Source organism: Dermatophagoides pteronyssinus, unplaced genomic scaffold, assembly GCF_027571235.1.
Source record: "Dermatophagoides pteronyssinus isolate colony J.1.1.1.1 unplaced genomic scaffold, Derpt_VIB-CSIC_2022.12 sq0065, whole genome shotgun sequence".
In the NCBI taxonomy this organism is placed as follows: Eukaryota; Metazoa; Arthropoda; class Arachnida; order Sarcoptiformes; family Pyroglyphidae; genus Dermatophagoides; species Dermatophagoides pteronyssinus.
In genome coordinates, this window is record NW_027461584.1 from 20,498 (window position 1) to 45,876 (window position 25,379).

A 25,379-nucleotide genomic window follows, 5' to 3' on the forward strand; every position below is an offset into this window, starting at 1 on the left:
ACCACCCCAAAATAGAAAAGAAATATTTTGAAGGATTCTTTTCATTTTCCAATAAACAATGTCTGTGTTTTATTAACACTCACTTTCTCTCTGTGTGTGTGTTTATTTGAGAATCAACAATTCTTTTTACGAAAAAAAAAATTCCTAATACCCATATGAATGACAAAAATGTTTTTGAAGAGAATAGAATAGAATAGGCAGTAGAGAGAAGGAGATTAAGTATTATTTGCTTGTTTGTTTGTTTGGTGTATCGATGGTAACCATCATCGTTGAATAAGATGAAATGATCCATATATATGGATTTTATATTCCAATTCATTTGTTTGTTTGTTTGTTTTGTTTTGTTTTTTTTTAACACTTACCCAATTATCAGTTTGTTTAGCATATTCAATTAATAATTTTTGTAATCGTTTTCCTTCACTATCTTCATCATCATTATTTCCATATAAAAAATCTTTAACAATCAATCGTGTTTGTTCCATTTGTAATGTTGATTGTATAACTGATTCTAAACCATCCAAATAACGTTCCATTGTTTTTTCTATATCCGGTATTGGTAATGTTGGTAAATCCTATTTTTGACAGAAATGACAACAGCGACAAAAAAACGAATCATTAATTAAATTGAAATTTTGAAAATTTTTTAAATAAACAACCAGAATTAAAATTCAAACTTTAACGCAAGGATTATATAGTGGAAGAAGCTATATATCATCTTCATTCAGTTGAGTTCAGGACTATATAGAATATTTTTACAACAGGATGCCAATTAAGGAAAATCAGCCCTACAAGAATATTCTTTCTCTTTTTGCAAAATGTTTTCTTCTAATGATCTCTTCATCATAATCATTAAACCTTTGGGCTATATTATTTGTTTCTAGCTAAACTTTTTTTTCGAAATAAAACTGTGTATTTGAAGGGAAAAAAAATTCAGTAGCCAAAGCGCATCAGAATGCGATTCTAACAAAAACGACTATATATACACACTTGTCTTCTTTCAATCATTAATCATAAAACATACTTTAAAATACGTTTGGCCTGATTAGAGGAGAACGGAGTGGAAATAGCCACCAAATAATAACCCGATTTACAAAAAAAAACAAATGACAACGGTAATCATCTGTTTGTTTTTTTGTTTCACCGAAAAAAAAATAACCCAATTTACAAGGCGGACTAACCAAACAACAACAACAACATTAGCAGCAAAACCAAATCAACCGAATGACCGACTGGACCAACCAAACAACCGATCCAGAAGAAAAAAATTCAATTCGCTCGATTGAATATTATTTTTATGATGAAGATTTGTTGTTGTTGTTGAAGACATTCAGACATAATTTTTTTTCGGGGAATTTAATTTGATTCATTTTTGGTTGGTTTGGTTTGGTTCGGTTCGGTTATTATTATGTAACACCAATCAAGCAACCAACCAACCTACCCCAAAAATCAACCATCCATCACATTATTTATTATGATGATCATGATGATGATGACAAACTAAAACCCACTAAACTAAACTAAATCATTACGCACGAATAATATTTTTCTGCTTTCCAGAGAATCATTTGTTACAAATGAATTTCAAATTATTCTGTTATTGTGTGTAAAGAGGAGAAAAAAAACATTTTTTTTTCTCCTTTGTAAATTAATTAGGATGCTTGGTAATTATAATTTTTTTAATTAAAAATTTAAATAAAAATTATAAATTCAAAAAACAATAATAATCATTATTCGAAAAAATTTTATTGGTTTAGGTGGATATAGTCGGCTGTGTGGATAACAAAAAAAGGGGGACGGAGAACACGAAAAACAAGAATTCAATTTGTGGTTTTTTTTCATCATAAAAATCACAGCAGGTTTTTCGTTTCTGCAACCAGAATTTCTGTGATTCAATGATGATGATGATTGTCAATGACATCAATTCTAATCATTGTCAAAAAGGAAAAAAGAAAAACAATTTTTTTTTTTGGTTTGGTTTGAAAATAACCTTGTTTTTTAACGAACGAAATATTATTTTACCAAATATCAAACCGATATTAGATTACAACATTGTCTAATGGATTTTTTTGGTTTTGTTTTGCCTCTCCTTCAAATCCACCCCCTATCTTTCATTCGACATGTGTATTAGGGCGGGTTAATGGGTGTATTTTTTCCACAAGAAAAAATTAAATTGAATTTTTTTTGCAAAACTTTTTTTTAAAAAACAACAACAAACACGAATTACTGGAATCGATAGATTTCATTTTTTTTTATCCAATTTCACTATTTCTACCCAAACGGAATAATCTTTTTTTTTTGAATCACAGTTGGAGATTCTCATTGAATTTATTTCGTCTTCTTTTCTTCATAATGATGATGTTTCTGTTGTACAGAACATGACCTCCTCTCTTTTCAAAACTTTACCTCGGTTTATTATTTCGATACCTATTGGCCTGTGCCGCATCTTCATCTTCTGAAAACATCATGTAACACGTGACCTCTTCTTGGTTACAGAAACAGACAAAACTTTGGTAACAAAACAAAACAAATGAAAAAATGAAAATGTCAAATACAGATTCTCTCTTTTTGATTTTAAAGAACCAAAACATTTTCTAAAACAAAAATCTTCAACAAAAAAAAAGGTTTGAGGGCAAATTTCTGGGAAAATTTTCCCGAAAGAAAAAATGTCTTCATTAATATTTTTGGAATACCCAACCAACCAACCAACCAACCACCTATCTCATTTGTCTATCAAATTCACTGTTGTTGTTTTGTATGTTTCATCACCCACTCAACTCAACACTCAACAGACTTTAATTACGAACAAATAGAATATTACAATGTTGTTGTTGTTGTTCTAATTAATTAATTCTCTCTCTCTCCCTCTGTGTTGTTGTTGCTGTTGTTCAATTCGATTCGATTGTGTAATAATTTCTGATGAAAATAATTAGGAAAAAAAAGCGAAAAGCGAAAAACGAAGAATGTGGAAATTGGATTTTAACGGAAACGGAACCTGCGCATCAAAGATAATAATTATCGACTCAAATCGAAAACAACAAAAAAAGTGTCTTTTTCGACTCTACTTGTCGGTCTCTGTAAAAGTGGTGAAACTAGAAACTAGAATTTTGTTCTTTTTTACACATAATTATTATTCACAAAATCAATTTTCTTTCTTTTCCCCACACACACTCTTTACCCGCCAATAAATAACCGAACACACACACACACATTTCGTAATGATAATCGACAACTTTCAGTTGTTGTTGTTGTTGTTGTCATCAACTTGTCATGTGTGCAATGAATTTAGAAACAGAAAAATTTGGAAAAAAAAATTCTAATCAAAAAACAAAACAAAACAATTTCTTGCATCGATAATGAGGAATAAATAGGAAATAGAAATAGACGAAATCGGTAGTAGCAGCATCATCCAGCGATTCAATTGAATTTTTTTCCTTACAGTTGATTTTCTGGTCACCCCTTTTCCTCCCCTCATCATCATTACACAATCGACCAGAAAATAAAACTAACTAACCGAATCTAAAATTTATTCAAGTGATGTGCCGTTTGTATGCTTGTTTAACCTTAACAACAACAAATTCGCATGCCAATTCAAGCGACTAACAACAACAACAACAAATGTTTGGATGAGACGACGACTGTTTCCAATTGGAACACATCGTTGTTACAACACACATTTACATTTTGGTCAGCAAAAAAAAAGCACGTGTGTTCTCCCCCTTCCAGTCTGTAGGGCCAAAATAAATTGAACTGTGTGATGCTAGTGTTATAATAATGATGATGATGATTCTCCAGAATATAATTCCGTCACTCATTACCTAACCACCACCAAAAATATCATTACCAAAAAAAACTATCATTTTATAACCGACCAAAAAATATAATGAGCAAAAGAAAAACACCTCTTAAGGCTATTTTTACTTCTGTTACCCACATAGTGTGTTCATTTAGTCGAATTTTTGTGAGTTCCTTTGTTTTTACCAGCAATACTTTAACCCAAATATGACAACATTATTATCGATCAATATGCCAAATAGAAACCAATCTTTTTTGATTCTTTTCTTTTTTCTGACATCTGAAAATCATTATTTTCTTTCTTCAATAATAACCGAAACAAACAAGCCTGGACATTTTTTTACATTTCACATTTGAAAATGAAATAAAAATCGAATGTTTTTCCTCCTCTCTAGTCTATTTCCACCTAAACACAACAAAGGAAACAAACAATAAAAAAAAATTTGTAAATCTATGTGTGTGATATATAATTACTCTCTTGACATTACTTAAATCTTTTTTTTTGTTTGCCAAAAATGTGATTGGAATCCGTGTGTGTATGTGTATTTTCTATTATTTTTGTTTCCTCTAATTAAACTATAACACAATCATATTCTCTCTCTCTCTCTCTTTCTCTCTTCATTTTTATTCGATTCTATTTACACCCAACACGATCGCAAAACGAACATTTTTTTTTTATTTGAATTCTTTTAATCTTTAAATACTCTTATTAGTGTGTGTGTGTGAAGAGAGAGAAAATAATGAATTTTTTCATGATTATCTCTCTTTCTGTATTTTGTCGGGTAATTTTATTTTGAAACGTGAATTTAAGCTAATTTTTTTTCCATTTTTCCATCGAAATGAAATATTCTTTTTTGGCACATCCAAACCGAAAAATCCGAATAGCTAATTTGTTTGTTTATTCTGTGAACACACACACACAGAGGGGGGAATATTGTGACAAATAATTATCAAGAATTTTTGATTATGTTTTTTTTCCAATTTCCTTTTTCCTGTTTGTTTTCTCGCTGTTTTTTTATTGAATTATATACCAGTTTGGGTGGAAATAGCAAGAAATGAATGTACGAATGAAAAAAAATTATCATTTCAATTACCAAACACAAAATAAGAGAAAAAAGAATATTTTTCAATTTTTACAGAGAATATTTTGGATGTTCAAGTGATAATTGATTGAAATTGAATTGAAAAGTAGGGATTATTGTTGTATTTTTTTTCAATGGATTAACCATGTTGAGCCCTTGTGGAGCTTTTTGTGTTGACACAGGTGAAAAAAATACTCTCGAATAAATTTTCAAATTTTTATTTTTTGAGAAAAAAAACGAAGAAGTTCAATTCAAATCATTAATCTTATAATCTTTATTTAGTAATGGATCATTTACACAAAGATAGAGCAACATTTTCAGCAACTTTTTTTCCCGGAAATTTTCCCTTATAGATTTTTAGATGACAATCTTTGGAAAAAATTTTAAAAATTCACTGAAATCTAACGGGAAACTTTCCAGAATTCAACATGACAAACCAAAAAGGAACAAATTAGATTAAAAAAATTTGTTCCTCAACAATACAATTGGAACAAACCAAACAAGGCAACCATTATCATCCATCAATAATTGGGATGCGCAAGGGAACAATATATTTTGTCAAAGTTTTCTCCTGAGGTCAATTTTTGTTTTGAAATTAATATTCAAAAAAAAAAAGAAATGAAAAAATGAACAATAAAAGAGAGAGAGAATTGTCACAGGAAAAATATTCTGGAAACAAAAATTTTTATTGATGATGTTTCTCCAAATAATATTCTTTTCTACGGATAGGCAAAGAATTCTGGAAATATTTTCGAAAACTATCCTCACACACACACACACACACACACACACACACCAAGAAACTTTCTCATAAATTTAACTTGATAATTTTTCTCGGCCAACAAAATTTGCCAAAAAAAACTTTTTCAACATTTTAAAAATTGAATTTTGGGAAAGAAATGGGAAAAAACCGACAAATTATTTTCCGAACAGCAAGAAAACTGTGTACAATCATCATTTTCATCGTTTAAAATTTCAAAAAAACAAAAATTTTATTACGATGAAAATGAACAAGTTTTTTTAATTTGGAAAAATTTTCTGTATTTCATTAGTTGTTGGTTGGCTATTATTATCAAGTAAAAAAGAAAGAAACGGAATTATAAATGAGAATGGCAACAACAACAACAACAACAAAAATTTCTTCTTTACCACCAGTTTTAATTCTCTTCTCTCTCTCTCTTCGTTTTGATCATTTTATTATTCTCGAAATCGTCATTTCGGTTAAAAGTTGGTTAAAAGTTTTTCTGTTTTGTTGTTCCTATACTTTACATTTTCAAAATATTACCCCCACTGAAATAACAACAAACGAAAACGATGATGATGAAGACCATTTCTGAAGATCCCAAGAGTATTTTCTTTTGCTTTTCCCCTCTCTCTTATTGCTTATTATTCCAACATCCAACGAACTAACCATTCATTCATTTTCCTACAATTGAATTTCAATCGAATTCAATTCTTTTCCCAGTTTTTCTTTTTTAGAAGTTTTTCTCCCTCTTCTTTTCTCCATTGCGTATATCGTCGTTTGGTTGTTTTCTTCTTTCTCTATTGATATTTAAAAAAAAAGAATAAGGTCGATGCTAAATGGATGCGGAAAAAACACAAAAACTATAACCATGACCAATGAATACTTGCTTCTACTTCCATTCTCCTCTCTCAAAATAAGGGAGAGAAAGAGAAGAAAAATTTGATTGTCTTACACACTTTTTTAACCACCACATCACCCATAATCAACCATAACTAAAAGTTTGAAAAATACAACTAATAATCGAAACGAAAATTCTAGAAATAAAATAAATAATGTTCCACCACCTCTCTCTCTCATTATTTGAAAATTCGGAATTTTTCCCAGTTTTGGACAACAACAACAACAACAACAGAATCAGCAAAATTATGGTAATAAGGACCTATCTCTATATACATTCTCTTCAGTGTAAATGTTTGGACATTCAAGAATTATTTTTTCAAACACAAAGAATATAGATATAGAGAATATTATGAGAATCGAGAATCGATTGTACACTGAAAAAATCGAAAAAATGAAATGCCAAAACTGCCAATTTTTTGTTTATTGATGAACGGGTGGATCCACCCACCAACCAACTTACCCCACCTACCCACGCAAAGAAACGAAAAAAAAACTTTGCATTTTTCGTTTCATTTCATTGTGATATTTTATTCAATGCACATACAACAATTCCAAAAAGATGGACCAAAAAAAATTTTCTGTTTTTTCCCATTTTTTACACACACAAAAAAAAAATTCTTTATCAAACATCATTATTCATCAAACATACAAATTGCTTACCTAAACAACAATAAACTCTCTCTCTCTAGGGGTTATCTAGGGGTTAACAAATTTTGATTTTTTCATTGATTTTTTCTTGTTTTTTGCCAAAAATAATGATCGAAAAAAGAATAAGAAATTAGCCCAAGAAGAAAGAAAACGACAACAACAAATAGCTTATTTGCAAAATTTGAAAATGAAAATGAAGAATATCTGATGATGAATTCAAAGAATGAATGGAAAGAAAAAGAAAAATTGGCACGCACACATCATTTTTCTCAAGAATAAATTTCATTTTTGCTCATGAATATTTTGCTCCCAGTTTTCTGAAAACTTTACATCTGCCCGATTCTACCAGAGAAGAAAAAACAGAATTTAAATTCTAGTAACATTCGAGACACACACACACACACACACGCAATCAAACCATTTCTTATGGCAAGAATAATAAATAACCCTAAACTAACCTCTAACTACAAACGAAAATAAATCAAAGAATTTTTTCTTAAATTTCACAAGAAACGAAGAAAAAAAAATGATGAAAAATTTACATACCTCGATCCATTTATCTTGACGCTTTTCTTCTTCTCGGCCTGAATTTCCCAGTTGTTGTTTACCATCAGGAATTTTGACGCCTACTTGGCCGATCGGGGTGGCTGCTTTGGCACCACCACCACCCGCACCACCATTATCATCGCTATGGATCATTATTTTGGTTCTTTGTTGCTGTTGCTGTCGTTGATTAATTTTTCCATCATTTTGATGATTTCCATTGTTTTTCATAATCAAAAATTTGCTTTCGTAAAATTAATTGATATAAAAAAAGAGTAAATTGAGAGGTTTTTTTCAAAAAATTTTCCAAAAAGGTTTCAAAAACTTGAAAAAACAAACATTTAACGAAACAAAAAAATCCAAAGAAAGAAATCCAAATCTCAAGTCAAAATGTTCAACTAACTACTTAAATATTAACCCCCCCCACACGAACACCAACAATTGTTTAATTTAATTAATTTAATTAAAAAGTAAACACCATATATACTTGATGGTTAAAATTGATAAATCACGTGATTAAATAAATAAAAATTGTAAATGAAATGAAATTAAAGTAAATAGAAGAAGAATGAAGAAGTTTAAAGGAACAAATTTTTTCAATTATCCATCTTCATTCTTGATGGAGGGTTTTTGCTTTTTTTCCCGATCAAGAATCATCATCATTTTGTTTGAAAGTTTTCAACTTTCAACAAGGAAAAAAAGTTTTTTTGTTTGTTTGTATTTTAGCCGTTCGGTAATTAAACGCTAGGATTTTAGCTTATTTTTTTCCCCATTTTCTTTCTTTGGACATTATCTTTGGGTTTACTTTTGTTTGTTTGTTTTTTTCTGCTTGTTTGATCATATTTAATCAATGTAGCATCCTGAGAATCCCGATGAGAGAAAACAAAAAATGATTATTAAGCAAACAGATTTTGGGCGAAAAAAACTTTCTGGACACTGTGTGTGTGTGTATGTTTCACAAGACACCTGCGTTTCTTTTCCAGTAATTCACATTTCGAAATGAATAAAGATGCTCCAATAAGATAATCTTTGATGATGAAAGTTTTCATCATTTTTCGTTGTTGTTGTTGTCGCAATCCTAATTCTTTCAGAATATTCTTTCTGAATAGGAAAATGAATGAAATGAAATGAAAAGAATCTAATCAATGAATAGAGAATAATAATCATTTTGTTTGTTTGTTTGTTTGTTTTTCATATATAATCATCAATTTGGTCATCGAAAGATTATTATTATTATTATCATCATCAAATAATAATCAAATAATAACGAGAAACAACCAACAACAAAATAAACATATTGAGATCATATCAATGATGCTTAACATCCAAACAAAAACAGGAGAATGGCGAAAAAAATCCAATTTTCTTCTCCATCCACCACCACCACCACCATTCAGAATACTTCTCTCTCTCTCTCTCTCCCTCTCAATGGTTTTTTGAATGAATGAATGAATGAATGGTAATGGTCAAAATCGAAAAGAATAAACACTATTCACAAAAGTGTAAATATTATTTCTTTCTTTCTATCGATGTTTTTGGGATATTTTAGAAAATTTTTTGAATGTTTTGGTATTGCAACTAGCCAGTCTGGTGGACAATATAATGGCCAGAATAATAGTAAATATCGATTCATATCAGTTGTTCAAAATATCCACCAAATATAAAACCAAATCGACTGATCATTATATTTTTCGATTCTGGTCAAAATTTTTCGTAATCATCATTTGTAATCAAAAGTACAAAACAAAAAAATATTTGAAAACAAAACAAAACGAAAAGCAATATCCAGAAACACTATCTATCAAGGGATTCTTCTTCTTCTTCTTCTTTTTTGTTTACTTTAAACACACCAAAATAATATCCCTATCTTAATCATTATCATCATCATCATCAACAATGAACCGTTTTATATGGGGAGCAATAAAATTGCCAACAACAACAACAACAAAATTATAATAGGATTCTTTGGGATAACAACAACAACAACAACAATGAAAAAATCAGTTCACAATACAGCCTGGATAATGATAAAATAAAAAAATTTGGATAAAAATGAAGAGGGGGTGAAAAACAAACATTTTTATTTCTTCTTCTTCTTTGTTTTTAACAAATTCCGTTTGTGTGTGTGTGTGTTGTAATCACATTCAACATTATTTTTCTCTGCTATCATTATAGTCGTTGTTGTTGTTGTTGTTGGATTCTCTATTACCCCAAAAAAAACAAACAAATAACGGTATTTAAGCCCGTTTTTTTCTTGCAAAAATAAAATGCATCGTTTTCTCTTTGCTCTTTATAATCGTTGAGTATCATTATTTTGTTTTCAAGTATAGTTGTACTACTATTTATTTGTCTTAATTTGAAAACAAAATATAGACAAACACCGGGAGTATTAAAGCATCAAATTATAATCATCATTTTTTCGTTGCTTAATTCAATCAAAATCTTTCAAAAAAATTGAATGAAATGTTTTTTTTTGTTGCTTCTTCATCATCATCATTGTGAATGTAATGTGATTATTTTCATCATTATAATTGAAAATGAAAGAAAATGAATGAAAAATTGAAAATGATATCCAGGTGGATGGGTGGATGTCGGTGGTGGTGATGGTGGGAGAAACAGCCAAGGATAAATATATAAATAAAAAAATACAAATATGATATACGGGATAAATGTGAAAATTGTACAAAAAAAAAATCGATACCATATGGTTTTTCTTTAACTAAAAAAAGTTTTGTTGATCACCAAATGACCAATGGTCAGTCTATTTCATCAATATTATCATTATTGGGATGATGATGATGATGATGATTGGGAAAATATATATCTGGATTATTTTCTCATATGAAACATGAGGGCTGATTTCATTTTTTCTTTCTCTCTCTCTCTCTTTCTCTCTCTTTCTTTTGTGTTCGGGTTGTTCATTTGATGATCATTTTTGGACACACGTAAAACTTGAGGATCAAATGATAATGATTATAAGTGTGTTTAGTTTGTATTTGGAAGGGGGTGGATGGGGATGTTGCAAGGGAAAATAAGCCCGTATGAATTGAATCGAGATTCTCATCTCACATGATTCTCTCATTCGATTCGATTATCGATCCGATTATTGTGGTGATCAGAAAGAGAATAGGAAAAATTGGGAAATTTTTTTGATCAATATTTTATTGAACAATCCAAATACAGTAAACATATGTGTGATATGATTTGATATGATGAGCCATATTGTCAGATCAGAATGATGATATTAGGATGATGTCTGGGGTGGGTGGATGGTTGATTAGTTGGTGGAGGGTGTAGTGGCAAAAAACTGAATGAATGAAATTCCGAATCGAAGAGGATTATTGTAATTCGAACATTCGAACGTTTCCGGAAATATTTCGATCGATTGTTTTGTGATGAACGTCACTATCGATTGTTTTGTTTATTCGTTGATGAAGTGATGAAAACACGTTGCTATCGATGTAATTGCCAACACGCTAAAACACCCTTAACATTTTTCATTTTCATTCAAAATTTAAATAATTTTTTTTTTTGAAAAAAATTTTTTATTTCAAAAAAAAATCTAAATTATTGAAAATTAATTCAAAAAATTTTGATTTTTTTTTTAAATATTTGGAAGCTAAAGGCCATTTTAGCGTGCTATCAATCACATCACACATAAAGTTTTCCATCAAACGTTGTTGATTCGACCAAAAACCCGGAAAATGTTGACAAATAAAAATCAATCGATAATCATGCAATCAATCAATCAATCAATAATTGGATTATAAATTGGGCAGAAACAGAAACAGATTTTCTTAACTTTATTCATTTGTTTTTATTCATTTTGTTTCATTGATAATTAAGATGATTCGAGAAAATCGGAAAAAGAAAGTTTTTATTTATTATTGAACAAACAATTTGATATAATAATAAATGATTGGACAAATTAAAATCTATATATGATAATAACTAACTAACTATCGACAAATGTGTTTATCTTCTTCATTTTTTTTCACATTAATTTTCAGAATGTTTTGTTTGATTCTGTGATTGATTTTGTAATTTGTGGTTTGTTTTGTTTTTGAAAACATTTTTTTGAATGAGCTCGAATTTGTAAATTTTTATTTTTATTTTAAAAATTCAACTAAAATTAATTAAACACAAACACACACACACGCGGTCATGATTCAAACATCAAACATTTACATCATCATCGAATGGAAGTAAAGATAATAATATTTTGTATTTGTAATAATATTTACAAATTGAAATTTGATAACAACAACAACAACAGCAAGAAGAAATAAAATTCAATCACCAAAAAAACAAAAACAAAACAGAAAAATATCAATTATAACATCATCATCAACAAATAACAAATAAGAACATAGATATCAAGAGTGTTTAAATAATGAAATTACAAAGTGTTAAATAATTGCGATTCTTCAAATTTCCGATTCATTTAGTTTTTACAATAATTTTTTGGTTCATTTTATTTGTTATTGGAACGGATTATAATCGGTATTATGTTATCGGTGTCTTACGATGTTGTTGTTGTTGATGTGAATGGATTGTATTTTGATTGTGGTGGTGTTATTGGCTCTTGATATTGTTGTTGTTGTTGTTGTCCGGACATCATATTACGGTTCATTTCATTTGTTGACGAATAATTGTTTTGAACATAAGAAGATTGTTGATTTTGTTGTTGTTGTTGTGATTGTCCAACCATTATTAAACGTTGTTGTCCCGATTGTCCATATGGTGGTCGTTGTTGTTGTTGTATAATTGTTTGTTGTTCAGTCATACCAATATTTTCCGGTTCAAATTGTTCATAATCATAAACATGACGTAATGTTGCTAATACCGGTACATATAATAAATTTGTTAATGCAATACAAACATTTAATGCTGTAAAACCAATTGATTCAACAATTGAACCGGCAATAATTGGTCCAATTGCATATGCAACTGAATAACTAATATCGGCAATAGCATAAATAGAACCATAAACCGATACATAACGTAAATCAACAAGATGACCAAGTGTAGGCAATAATGATGTATCAACTAATGCAATACCATAACAAATACCGGATATTGGTAATATTAGAAACCAGAATGATTTTGAAAATGGTAATATAAAACTACAAATGCCTTCTAATGCAAGACCAAATGCAGCAAAAAACCATTGTAAACGTGGATATTTTTCTACTAAATATACAGTAGAATAAACACCTAATACATGTGGAAAAAATGCTGGTAACCAAACTAAACCCATTTGCCATTCTTCAACATGCATTGTATCTTCCATCCATAATGATATTGTTGGTTCAAGAAATGCTAATGATACATTTGCCATAATTAATGCACCGGCACAACAACAAATATATGGATCCATTAATAATGTATGTATTGGTGTACCGGCCGGTTTTTCTACCGATGAACATTCTTCTTGTAAATCTTTATTTGGTTGCATCACAAATTTCAATAAAAATGCATCGATCAAACAAACTAATGATAATATTATGAATGGTACTTCTTTACCAGCAAGCTGATAAAGAATACCACCAAATGGTGGTGCTACTAAACTACCAAACGATATAAATGCTAATGCAATGGCCAATGCACGTTGTCGTTCATTTTCTTCAGTAAAACGATCGGCAATCATTGCCAAACCGGATGTATCGGCAAATGCTGAACCAACACCTTGTAATGATCTGGCTAAAAATAATACACCATAACTTTGACCACAAGCAAATACAGCCGTCGAAAAGAACATAACACCAAGACCAATCATCATAGGCAATTCATAACCAATACGATCAATGATAGCACCGGAAAATGGATTGACAAATAATTGAACAATTGCTTTCGATGCAAATAACATTCCAACAGCTGAATCTTCACCTTCATAAACAGTTGTACCACCAATACGAAATGGTACAAATTTATTCGATACATTTCGATATTCAATTTCAGCACCTTCAACATGTGTTTCCCATGCACCAATTTCACGTAAATAATCCGGTATTATCGGTACAATAACCATATAAAGCATATTATCCAATAATAATGCAACACAAACAATAAACAATATAATACGTCGTTGACTTTTTGGTTCTTCAATTTTTTCATTGAAACGTTTCCATAATTCTTCCGTATCCTGATTGATAATCGGTATGAAAGGCATGATGAATTATTATTATTTTTTTTTTTTGAATATCGATTGCAGATGAAGATGGTGATGAACGAATTAATCGATTATTTTAATGATGATGATGATGAACGAATTAATGATTGTTTCGAATGTTTTTTGATTATCCACCAATCACGGCCCCAACAAACCACATAACAAACATATAACACTTACACACCCCCACACACAATTAACACACACATAAGCAACACACGCACACAATTATCACCCAGTATAGCACACACAATTAATTTCTTTAATCCAATCAATCAATCGATCGATTAATGATCAATCAATCAATAATCGAATATTTTATCAATAAATAATTATCAATCGAAATCTTTTTTTTTCCCAAAAAAAAACGTAACCAAATGAAACGATCAACAAAAAGTCATTAAAAAACAATAATGAAAGAATTTTATCATCTTATTCAATTGGGTGTGCTTATTACAGGCGTTTGCTTGTGTGTGTGTGTGTGTTTATATATGTGTATGGTTTATATGCGCGAGTGGGTGTTTTGGTTTGTTTGTTTGTTTGTGGGCGTTTTGATTTTCACTGAGAGAGATGAGCAACGATTGATTGAAATATATGAACGAATAGAGTGAAAATACAGTCGCGCCCTGAATTTTTTTTTTTTAGAGAGAAAAATAAACGAAACAAAAAAAAAAAAAGAAAAAGAAAAAATGAATAATTTTTGTCATTTTTAGTTTTTTTAAAATGGAAAAAAATTGAAAAAAAAAACAAATTTGGGCGACAAACACCCACCACAACCATAGATAAACACAAAAACACACACAACAAAACACAACACAAACTGAATTAACGCCAATTGAATAAGAGATTGATTTTCACAAGAAAATTTTATCATTATCATCATCATAATCATTATGACAAAACAACAAATAAATTGAAACTTTTTTTGGGATTTTTGAATTGCAATTTTCGATTGGATTCTTGTTTGTTTGTTTGTTTCTTCATGTTCGTTTCAAAATAAATTATGATTAGATTATCGTTATGAAAATGATTGATTTTCTTTTCATCTTTCATTCATTCATCATTTGAAAAAAATACAGATGAGAATTTCAATTCTGGCGAATCACAAAAAAAATGATAAAAATAATAATAAGCCTAAAGCTATACAATTCTTTGAATTCTGAGTTTTGCCAAAAACATTCGATGATACTATAGTCACACTGGTAGTAGCAGTAGTCAAAATAGCCCAAAGCAAAATAAAGAATTGGACCAACAACGAAAAAAAAAGAATTTGAAAATGTCAAATACATCATTCATCGTGGTATTCGTGTATATTTAGCCTATTTCGATCCAGATCAAATCAAATTGAGAAAAAAATAATTCACCAACAACAACAGGAAAGAAAAAAATTGATTATTTGGATCAGAAATTTGAATTTAAATTCAAAATAGGAAAAAAATAAGAAGAACTTGAAGAAGAAACAAACGTGTAACATGATTATTTTCTTTCATTTCTGCTGACAAATGTACAATTTGCTGATGATCAGTAAAAAGTAAAAAGTAAAGTAAAGAATTGTTGTTGGATGCAAAAAACACTGTTTTTTTTTCATTTAAACAAATTCAATGATGGTCCTCTCTCATCATATCAATTATTTATTACATCACGCGCCAAGTACGCGCCCTTTTTTCTTCTTTTTTTTTTTTGGTTTTTTTCCCTTTCACAAACACTAAATAATAATGGTTGTCGTTTTGGGGATGTTGGTATTGGAAATGTGTAATTCCTGAATCACACTTGAGCACGTTTTAGAGTTTTTTTTCTACCATTCATTCATTCTACCATTCGCGATGCAATTGAAACTAAAATTTTCACTTTATGACCAAACGAAAACTGAATGAAAAAAAAGTAAACGAAAAACTAGCTAATCATCATCATCATCATCATGATCAAATTCAATTAGCTAAAAAGCAAATGTGGTTGGATTCTTTTCGTATTTCGTAAAAATTTTTTGTTCAACAATTTCGAACGTGCAAATTATTGTTTTATTTTTCTCGAATGCCGGATATTGATTTCTTGAACATACGTCTTATATGAACGTTATCTTTTTTTTCGAATGTTTACAACACCGAGCGAGAGCAAGAGAGATCTGAAACATTCGAATTGAATTATTTAACAATGTTGATTGAAAAATTTGAAGAAGAAAAAAACTAATCATTTTCGCGAATTGAATCGCGAATTTGAAAGTAAAAAAAAACGGAAATTGTTCGTTTTCAATGGATAATTAAATAAGTAGAAACTATCCGATACCAACCCATCCACCAAAAATTTTTTCATTATCTATCGATTCGTATTCGGTGAAACAAAGACAACCAACAACAACAACAACAAGAATTTCGGCATTTGATGCAGAAAACAAAAAAAAAACCCTGACTGGTGAGTAGATTATTTCTTGATACGAAACAAATTTTCTTGTTTTTTTTTCTTCTCATCTAGATTTTTTTTCTGCGACTATTACTGTCGTCACATTAAATTCACTTCTACAAAACTATGAATAGCATCATCATCAACATGATCATGAACATCAACATAACATTGAATTGAATTGAAATTCAAACATATATTAGACACATATAGAGAAAAAGAGAGATAAAAGAATAAGTTGGCCGGATGAATTCTGTTTTTCAATACAATTCTGTTTTTTTTTCTCTCTCTTTATATTTATAACGAGTACGTGACCAGAGTTGTAAAAACACAAAGTTCATTCATTCATTTCTATTTTCATTATTCTGGCAATGTTTTTTTCGTTTATTTTATTCTTGATCACACATCAGCCATCAGCAACAACAACGATGATGATGATGATGATGATGATGGGTGATCCTGGAATATTGGCATCATTTTTTTCTCCCTATTCTACTAATATTTATTTATTTTTCAAACATAGACATCACATTATTATTATATAACAAACATTCGAATAACGAACGTGAGATTTATTCTGTTGTTGTTGTATATTCCATTTATTTATTTATATCATCATCATCATCATCATCATTTTATACAGAAGCGTTTTGTTGTTGCATCTTTACCAATTTTGTTGTTGTTTCTACCGCATCAATTTCAACTTTGTTAAAGTAAATATATTTAACTATATGATGATGCTAATAATACCAGTGTATGTGTTTGTGTGTGGATATTCAGTTCGTGACAAATCTACTATTTCATGTCATGTCATTCATTCATTCAGTATTTGAATATCATTTAGTCATCAAAATTTACTAGTCCTGGGACTACTACTGCTACTACCATTGATGATAGAACCAAACAAAGACTAATTCTGAAAATCTAATTCTAACAATGATCCTATTTGACGGGCATATTTTCTATTTGATGTGTGGTGTTGCAACAAGAAAAAGAATCCCAAAAAAAATGAATTTAAATAAAAAAGAAAATCAAATCAAAAAAAAAAAATCAAAAACAGAAACGAATGGCGATTGTACGAAAAATGAAATGAAATACATTTAAACACAAACCAAAAGATTTTTTTTGCATACCTTCACAAATGTTGATTTTTGTAGCATAAAGAATAGAATTTGATTGATTTAATAATAAGCTCTCGCAATATTTGTTGATTTAGAAAAATTTTTTTTTTTTTGATCGATTAATTAACTTTTGGTCATCTTTTTTTTCATCTTTGAATAACAAAAAAACAACAACAACAGAATTTAGATTTTATTGATTGATTGACTTTTTTAAACACAGAATTTGCACAAATTTTGTTCTGAAGAAGATAACGAATAACAAACGATAACAACAACAAAGAAAAAAATCAATCAAATAACAAAAGAGGCATTAGAATTGAATGGCACTTTGAATTTTATTTCATTTCATTCTGAATTATTGCACATGAATTTGCTTCAAATTTGATTCATTATCATTGATGATGATTGGACAGAATGGCAGATAATGATAATTATGATTAGATAGAAAGATTTTTTTTTGATCTGGATGATAATGATGGTTTGGGTGATGATGTTTTTTGTTCTTCTGGCCAAGAATCTATTGAATAAAGGGGGAAAAGAATATGCAAATTATTAATCATCGATAATTGTGTATGTGGGTGTGAAAGGGTTAAATGAAATTTACCTTTTTTTTCAATCAAAAAAGATAAGAGATGCGGATGATTATTCAGACCCAATCAGTATGATAGCCATAATCATACTATTCGAATCCATTTTTCTTTTCTTTTTTTGGCTGGCTGGCTGGCTGGCTGGCTGGTACACCTGTCCTTTTGCTCCATCATTTCGCACCCAAAACGATGCGCACGGTCAACCGACATTCGTTCATTCATTTGTATTCCTGGCGCTTCGTTTTCGTATCAAAAATGAAAAACCAAAAATATTATATATCTACTGCTGTTGTTGCTGCTATTAATGTTCTGCATATTGTAAAGATGAAAAGTGGGCGCGATTCAATTCTCACCATCATCATTCGTCAATCGTTGAAAGAAAGAAAAATTTATGGAAAAAACCGAAAACCCCAAAAAACGAAGGAGGTGCTTATCTAAAAAAACAACCGAATACCCACCAAGCTCATCATCATCATGCCTATATAAAAGTGAATGGCGCCGACTCCTGTGTTAATAACACGCACAGACCATTGTATACGCCTTTTTTTAATGTTTTTGTATCCCATCACCATCATCATCAGTATCATCACCAGCGTCATCATAAATTCTATGAATCATAATATTCTATATATCAAAATAATGATGATGATAAAAAGCTAATCAACAACAACAACAACAGTAATGAAATTTTTTTCCCTTTTTTCTTTCATCCAAAAATCATCCAATCACAAAATAGACAAAGTCATTCGATTTTTTTTTCAATTCGCGAAATTTTTCAACTTGGATTTTTCTAATTGCTGAAACCAGCAAATGAAAAAATGGCTGTTGTTGTTGTTGACTATAGTTTTTTGTTTTTTTGTTTTTTTTCTTCAGTCGCCGGAATTGACATTTGACAAAAAAAAATTAAAAATTCTTTTTTTCTCCAAAGAAAAGCAAAAAAAAAACCCAATCGATTCCGTAACAAACAAACGAAATTTTCATTTTTTTCCGGTTCATATTTTTGTTTTGTTTTTATCATCTTCATTTCGTGTTTTTGTTGAAAGAAATTGAATTATAGAAATGAATTGGGTCAAAAAACCCAGTAAGTTTAACCAAAGAAAAAAACTTTATGAATTCACTGAATGTACGGTAGAAATATTGATCCAAAAAAAGAAATATTCGGGTCTTTTTCTTTCTTCTATTTATAATTGTCATAATCATCACCATTCCTATTTCAACTAATACCCAACACAATATGTCAAAATAGGGCTTATGATAGACGGGCTCTTGTTATTGTTGTTCCTGTTCTTTAAGTTTTCTTTTTCGTTTTCTTCTTTTTACTTACTTTTTGATCGGTCGATTACATTTCAGTTACATAATGATGATGATGATGATGATGATTAGATCAATTTTTTTTCTAAAATACTTATTTTGTAAATTCCACAATGAATTTTTTCGTGTTCATAGAAACACCACCAACCAGAAAAGAAAGAAAAGACACACAATAATTCAATCGATCAATGAAAAGAAAAAGACTATTAACACACAAACCGAACCAAGACATATCAAAATAGAATAGAATGAAGAAAAAAAATATGTCATAATTGATTGTTTCGATTGAAAATCGTTATCATTTATTAAAAACTTTTTTTATGTCGGAATATTTTTTTTTTTGGGTTGGTTACCTTTTATCATCAACTAACTAGCCAATTACTTGGAAAATGTTTGAACTGAACTGATGATGATAAATGAATTTGTAAATTATGAAATTTTCTCTTTTTAGTTTGCAAACAAATCGAATAAAATGATTGTTGAAATTTCAATACCGACAAATAAGACATATTTGAACAACGAATTTGTTTTTTTGTTTGAATGGAAAATTTTTTCATCATTTTCAAACAATTGAATACAGGTGCTATGAATCTCATAATCATTATCAAAATTTGAATTGTTGTTATGTAATTATTGTTATTTTGAATGAGTGAAAAGAAAACTTTTTATTCTTGCCAAAATGTCATTCATTCATGAATGATGATGGTTATATTTTTTTAAAAATGTAACACGAAATGATTAATGTCGAAAACGTGCTGCCATCTATAGATTTATATTTCTTAAAAAAAATTTATATAATTTCAAATTAAAATTGTTATCTAAATTTTTTCAAAAATTTGATTTTAATACTTAAATATGTTGGATAAAATCTGAAAATTCAATAAGTGAAAACAAAACAGAAAAGACAAAGATTTTGAGCAAAGAAATTACTAAATTAAGGAATATAAACACGTGAACGACGATCAATATTAGTTCGACAAATTGGACAATCATCTATCCTTTTTGAACATTGTTCACATGAAGTAAGATGTTGACAGGGTGAAAAAACAATCTGAACTTCTCGATCACAACATATTGAACATCGAAAACGATCAATATCAATAGATAGGTTTGATACTGAGGTTGTTAACTTTTTCGATTGTTGTGGTTGCGGAATATTCAAAAAAATTGGATTGAATGAATATGGTAATATTTTGTAAATTAAATATGCATCATTGAATGTTTTAATGCCAGAGAGTATTGTCGGTTTAACGAATTTGATTGAATCAATATGTCCCACTACAAAACATTGATCGGTTTCTGTGAAAAATATGAAAAAATCACCAAATTTTGCATAGCCAATTGCCACGACGTTATCGATATCGATTCGTTTTGGAAAAATCTGGTTGTTTTTATAACAGTCAGGATTACCACATGCATAAACGTCTCCATCATCGTATAAAAAGATAGTATAAGAGCTGCCAGCAACGATATCAATAATTCGATGACTATAGGCTGTTCTTCTCAGCATAATTTTTTTAGGAACATTTCGATTCGAAACATGATTGATACCCAATTGTCCATGATGATTACGGCCCCAAGAATACAGTTTACGATCTATCATAGCAATAGAATAATCTGAACCACAAGCAATTCTGTCTACATTTGACAATCCAGTATCAAGCATCGTGTTCTTGTGCAAACTTCTCAACAAATCATTGCTACCCAATTGTCCATATCGATTATCACCCATAGTGAATACTTTACCATCACTACGTAATAGTAAGATGTGATTTAGGCCACAGGCAATCATATGAAAACAATCGCTCGATATCATTTTCAAACTTTTATCCGTGCCCCAATTCGATTTTTTAGCGCTAGCCATATATGCTTTGCCAGTTGCAGTCAATATGACAAAAAATTTACAACCCCAATCGATTTGTTTGACTTCTTGATATTGTAATTCTGTGATTTCTTTTACACTTGATCTATCATATGTTAAAGAAAGCCATGAACATACTTGTTTTCCATAAACAAATATACGTTGATCATTCGTGACCATTATAAATGAAGCATTCAAAGTCATAAAGATTACATAACGTACTGAGTGACGAAAATTTTGATCGGTTAATTTATCGAATAGCCTTCGATCCCATTGATCCAATGATGAATAATATTTGGCAATTCTTGAATGTCGATTATCCATTATTCCAAAATCGAAAAGTTTATATCTGCAGATGTAAAAAAAAGTGAAAAAGTGTTAAACTATTTTTTTTGTATTAAGTCTTACCAAATTTAAGATTAACACACATATAGGAAGAGATAGAGAGTATATCAATTGAAAATGATGAAATTCTATTTTTTGGCATATTATTTTATGAGGCCATCTTTATTTTACTTTCGATTTCATTTTTTTTAGTTTATATCACAACGAAACAAGTGACATCTAGCGACGCTACTATCAATGATCAATATTTTGTTTTAATTTTTAAATTATTTAAAATTTATTTTTTATTCACACACAATTGTCTTATAGTTTATTTACAATTGAAAAGTAATTACAAAGAAAACAATATAATCCTTTTTAATCAAGTGTAATATTTTCTTTCAAAATTTGATTTTAATACTAAATTATGCTGGATTAAATTTGAAAATTCAATAAGTGAAAACAAAACAAGAAAATACAGAGATTTTGAGCACAGAAATTAAGCATTCAAGGAATATAAACACGTAAACAACGATCAATATTAGTTCGACAAATTGGACAATCATCTATCCTTTTTGAACATTGTTCACATGAAGTAAGATGTTGACAGGGTGAAAAAACAATCTGAACTTCTCGATCACAACATATTGAACATCGAAAACGATCAATATCAATAGATAGGTTTGATACTGAAGTTGTTAACTTTTTCGATTGTTGTGGTTGCGGAATATTCAAAAAAATTGGATTGAATGAATATGGTATTTTAGTGTAAATTGAATATATATCGTTGAATGTTTTAATGCCAGGGAATTTGGTTGGTTTACTAAATTTGACTGAATTCTTACATCCCATTATATAACATTGATCGGTTGTTGTAAAAAATATGAAAAAATCACCAAATTTTTCATAGCCAATTGCCACAATATTATCGATATTGATTCGTCTTGGAAAAGTCTGGTTGTATTTGTAACAGTTTGGATTACCACATTCATAAGCGTCTCCGTTATCATATAAAAATATAGTATAAGAGTCGCCAGCAACGATATCAATAATTCGATGACTATAGGTTATTTTTTTAAACTGAATTTTTCTAGGAAAATATTGATCCGAAACATTATTGATACCCAATTGTCCATAGGAATTACGACCCCAAGAATACACTTCACGATCTTTCATAGCAATACAATAATCCGAACCACAAGCAATTCTGTTTACATTTGACAATCCAGTATCAATCAAAGTTTTAAATGATGGTTCTGTAACTTTACCCAATTGACCATAATAATTCTTACCCATGGTGAATAGTTTACCATCATTACGTAATAGCAACATGTGATTAAAGCCACAGGCAATCATATGAAAACGATAATTCAATATCGTTCTCAATTTTTGAGTTGTATCCCAATCAGAATATTTACGGCTAGCAAAATAAACTTTACCAGTTGCAGTCAATATGACAAAAAATTTATCACCCCAATCGATTTGTTTGACTTCTTGATATCGTAATTCTGTAACTTCTTTTACACTTGATCTATTATGTGTTAAAGAAAGCCATGAACATACTTGTGGTCCATAAACAAATGTACGCCAATCTTTAGTGACTATTATAAATGAATCATTCATATCTAAAAAGATCACATAACGTACTGAATGACGAAAATTTTGATCGGCTAATTTATTGAATAGCTTTCGATCCCATTGATCCAATGATGAATAATATTTGGCAATTTTTGAATGTCGATTATCCATTATTCCAAAATTGAAAAGTTTATATCTGTACAAAAAAAGTAAAAAAGTAGATCTCGGGTCGTTAAAATCAATTTTACAAAACACTATTTTTTTTATTAAGCCTTACCAAATTGACGAGTTACACATATAAAGTGAGAGCATGATATTAATTGAAAATTAAATGGCAAAATTCTATTTTTTTCGCACATTATGAAAGCACCTTTTTTTATCAGGCCATGTCTATTTTATTGTTAAATTTTATCAATTGAAATTAAAGTTCAAATTCGATTTAATTTATTTTGGTTTACATTGCCACGAAACAAGTGCCATCTAGCGACGTTACTATCAATGATCAATATTTGATTTTAATTTTTTAAAATTTAATTTTTTTTAATCATAATCTTATAGTTTATTCAAAATTAAAAAAAATTACAATAAAAAAACATTAATATAATTCATTGAATCAAGTGTTATATTTTTTGAAAATTTGATTTCAATAATTAATTATGTTAAATTTGAAAATTCAATAAAACAAAACAGAAAATACAAAGATTTTGAGCAAAAGAAATTAATCATTCAAGGAATATAAACACGTGAACGGCGATTAATGTTAGCTCGACAAATTGGACAATTCTTCATACGTTTTGAACATTGTTCACATGAAGTAAGATGTTGACAGGGTAAAAAAACAATCTGAACTTCTCGATCACAACATATTGAACATCGAAAACGATCAATACCGTTAGATAGGTTTGACACTGGAGTTGTTAACTTTTTCGATTGTTGTGGTTGCGGAATATTCAAAAAAATTGGGTTAAATGAACATGGTGTTGTATAGTAAATTGAATATGCATCATTGAATGTTTTAATGCCAGGGAGTATTTTCGGTACCTCCGAATTGACTGTTTGTAAAGGTCCCAGTACAAAACATTGATCGGTTTTTGTAAAAAATATGAAAAAATCGCCAAATTTTTCATAGCCAATTGCCACAATATTATCGATATTGATTCGTATTGGAAAAATCTGATTGTATTCGAAACAGTCAGGATTACCACATTCATAAGCGTCTCCATTATCATATAAAAATATAGTATAAGAGTCTCCAGCAACAATATCAATAATTCGATGACTATAGGTTATTTTTTTAAACTGAATTTTTCTAGGAAAATATTGATCCAAATCATTATTGATACCCAATTGTCCAAAGTTATTACTGCCCCAAGAATATACATCACGACCTATCATAGCAATACAATAATCCGAACCACAAGCAATTCTATCTACATTTGACAATCCAATATCAATCAAAGTTTTAAATGATGATTTTGTATTTTGACCCAATTGACCAAATTCATTATCACCCATGGTGAATAGCATACCATCACTTCGTAATAGTAAGATGTGATCAAAGCCACAGGCAATCATTTTAAAAGAATGGTTCGAAATCATTTTCAATCTTTGATTGGTATTCCAATTAGATTTTTTACGGCTAGCCATATATGCCCTACCAGTTACAGTCAATATGACAAAAAATTTATCACCCCAATCGATTTGTTTCACTTCTTGATATCGTAATTCTGTAACTTCTTTTACAGTTGATCTATTGTGTGTTAAAGAAAGCCATGAACATACTTGTTGCCCATAAACAAATGTACGCCAATCTTTAGTGACTATTATAAATGAATCATTCATATCCATAAAGATTACATAACGTACTGAATGACGAAAATTTTGATCGTTTAATTTATTGAATAGCCTTTGATTCCATTGATCCAATGATGAATAATATTTGGCAATTCTTGAATGTCGATTATCCATTATTCCAAAATCAAAAAGTTTATATCTGTAAAAAAAAGTGAAAAAGTAGATCTCAGGCCGTTAAAATCAATTTTACAAAACACTTTTTTTCTATTAAGCCTTACCAAATTGACGAGCTATCCAGAGAATTTATTTACACGGGAAAAAAAAGAGATGGGTTAGTACTAACCCATTTGGGTTGCGAACCGAAAATAACCTTTAATAACCCAAATGGGTTAGTACTAACCATATGAATTCCTAACCTATTCGGGTTAGTACTAACCTTACTTTTTTCTGTTAAAAATTTATATACGGCTTTTCATTGGAGTTGCGTAGCACACAGTAAATACGCATTTAAAATACAAGAAAGA

The 25,379-nt window shown here is 29.5% G+C and overlaps 5 protein-coding genes across 5 annotated transcripts; all 5 read right to left on the reverse strand.

Moving 5' to 3' along the window:
* Nucleotides 1-248: 248 nt before the first annotated feature.
* Nucleotides 249-8,062, reverse strand: LOC113797163 (uncharacterized). The gene is made up of 2 exons (XM_027347499.2): nt 7,714-8,062; nt 249-572 (listed from the first exon to the last, which is right to left on the reverse strand). Exons 1-2 carry the CDS (start codon nt 7,939-7,941, stop codon nt 264-266), a joined length of 537 nt encoding a protein of 178 aa, XP_027203300.2. The 5' UTR covers nt 7,942-8,062; the 3' UTR covers nt 249-263.
* Nucleotides 8,063-11,570: 3,508 nt separating this feature from the next.
* Nucleotides 11,571-18,249, reverse strand: VAChT (Vesicular acetylcholine transporter). Its single transcript, XM_075824287.1, has 3 exons — nt 18,005-18,249; nt 17,413-17,917; nt 11,571-14,508 (listed from the first exon to the last, which is right to left on the reverse strand). Exon 3 carries the CDS (start codon nt 13,880-13,882, stop codon nt 12,233-12,235), a length of 1,650 nt encoding a protein of 549 aa, XP_075680402.1. The 5' UTR covers nt 13,883-14,508; nt 17,413-17,917; nt 18,005-18,249; the 3' UTR covers nt 11,571-12,232.
* A 1,871-nt stretch (nt 18,250-20,120) lies between these two features.
* Nucleotides 20,121-21,676, reverse strand: LOC113797168 (RCC1 and BTB domain-containing protein 1-like). The gene is made up of 2 exons (XM_075824280.1): nt 21,568-21,676; nt 20,121-21,508 (listed from the first exon to the last, which is right to left on the reverse strand). Exon 2 carries the CDS (start codon nt 21,481-21,483, stop codon nt 20,233-20,235), a length of 1,251 nt encoding a protein of 416 aa, XP_075680395.1. The 5' UTR covers nt 21,484-21,508; nt 21,568-21,676; the 3' UTR covers nt 20,121-20,232.
* A 119-nt stretch (nt 21,677-21,795) lies between these two features.
* LOC113797167 (RCC1 and BTB domain-containing protein 2-like) lies at nt 21,796-23,464 on the reverse strand. The gene is made up of 2 exons (XM_027347505.2): nt 23,339-23,464; nt 21,796-23,257 (listed from the first exon to the last, which is right to left on the reverse strand). Exon 2 carries the CDS (start codon nt 23,230-23,232, stop codon nt 21,991-21,993), a length of 1,242 nt encoding a protein of 413 aa, XP_027203306.2. The 5' UTR covers nt 23,233-23,257; nt 23,339-23,464; the 3' UTR covers nt 21,796-21,990.
* A 229-nt stretch (nt 23,465-23,693) lies between these two features.
* On the reverse strand, nt 23,694-25,273 carry LOC142646129 (RCC1 and BTB domain-containing protein 1-like). The gene is made up of 2 exons (XM_075824281.1): nt 25,134-25,273; nt 23,694-25,054 (listed from the first exon to the last, which is right to left on the reverse strand). Exon 2 carries the CDS (start codon nt 25,027-25,029, stop codon nt 23,788-23,790), a length of 1,242 nt encoding a protein of 413 aa, XP_075680396.1. The 5' UTR covers nt 25,030-25,054; nt 25,134-25,273; the 3' UTR covers nt 23,694-23,787.
* Nucleotides 25,274-25,379: the final 106 nt, after the last annotated feature.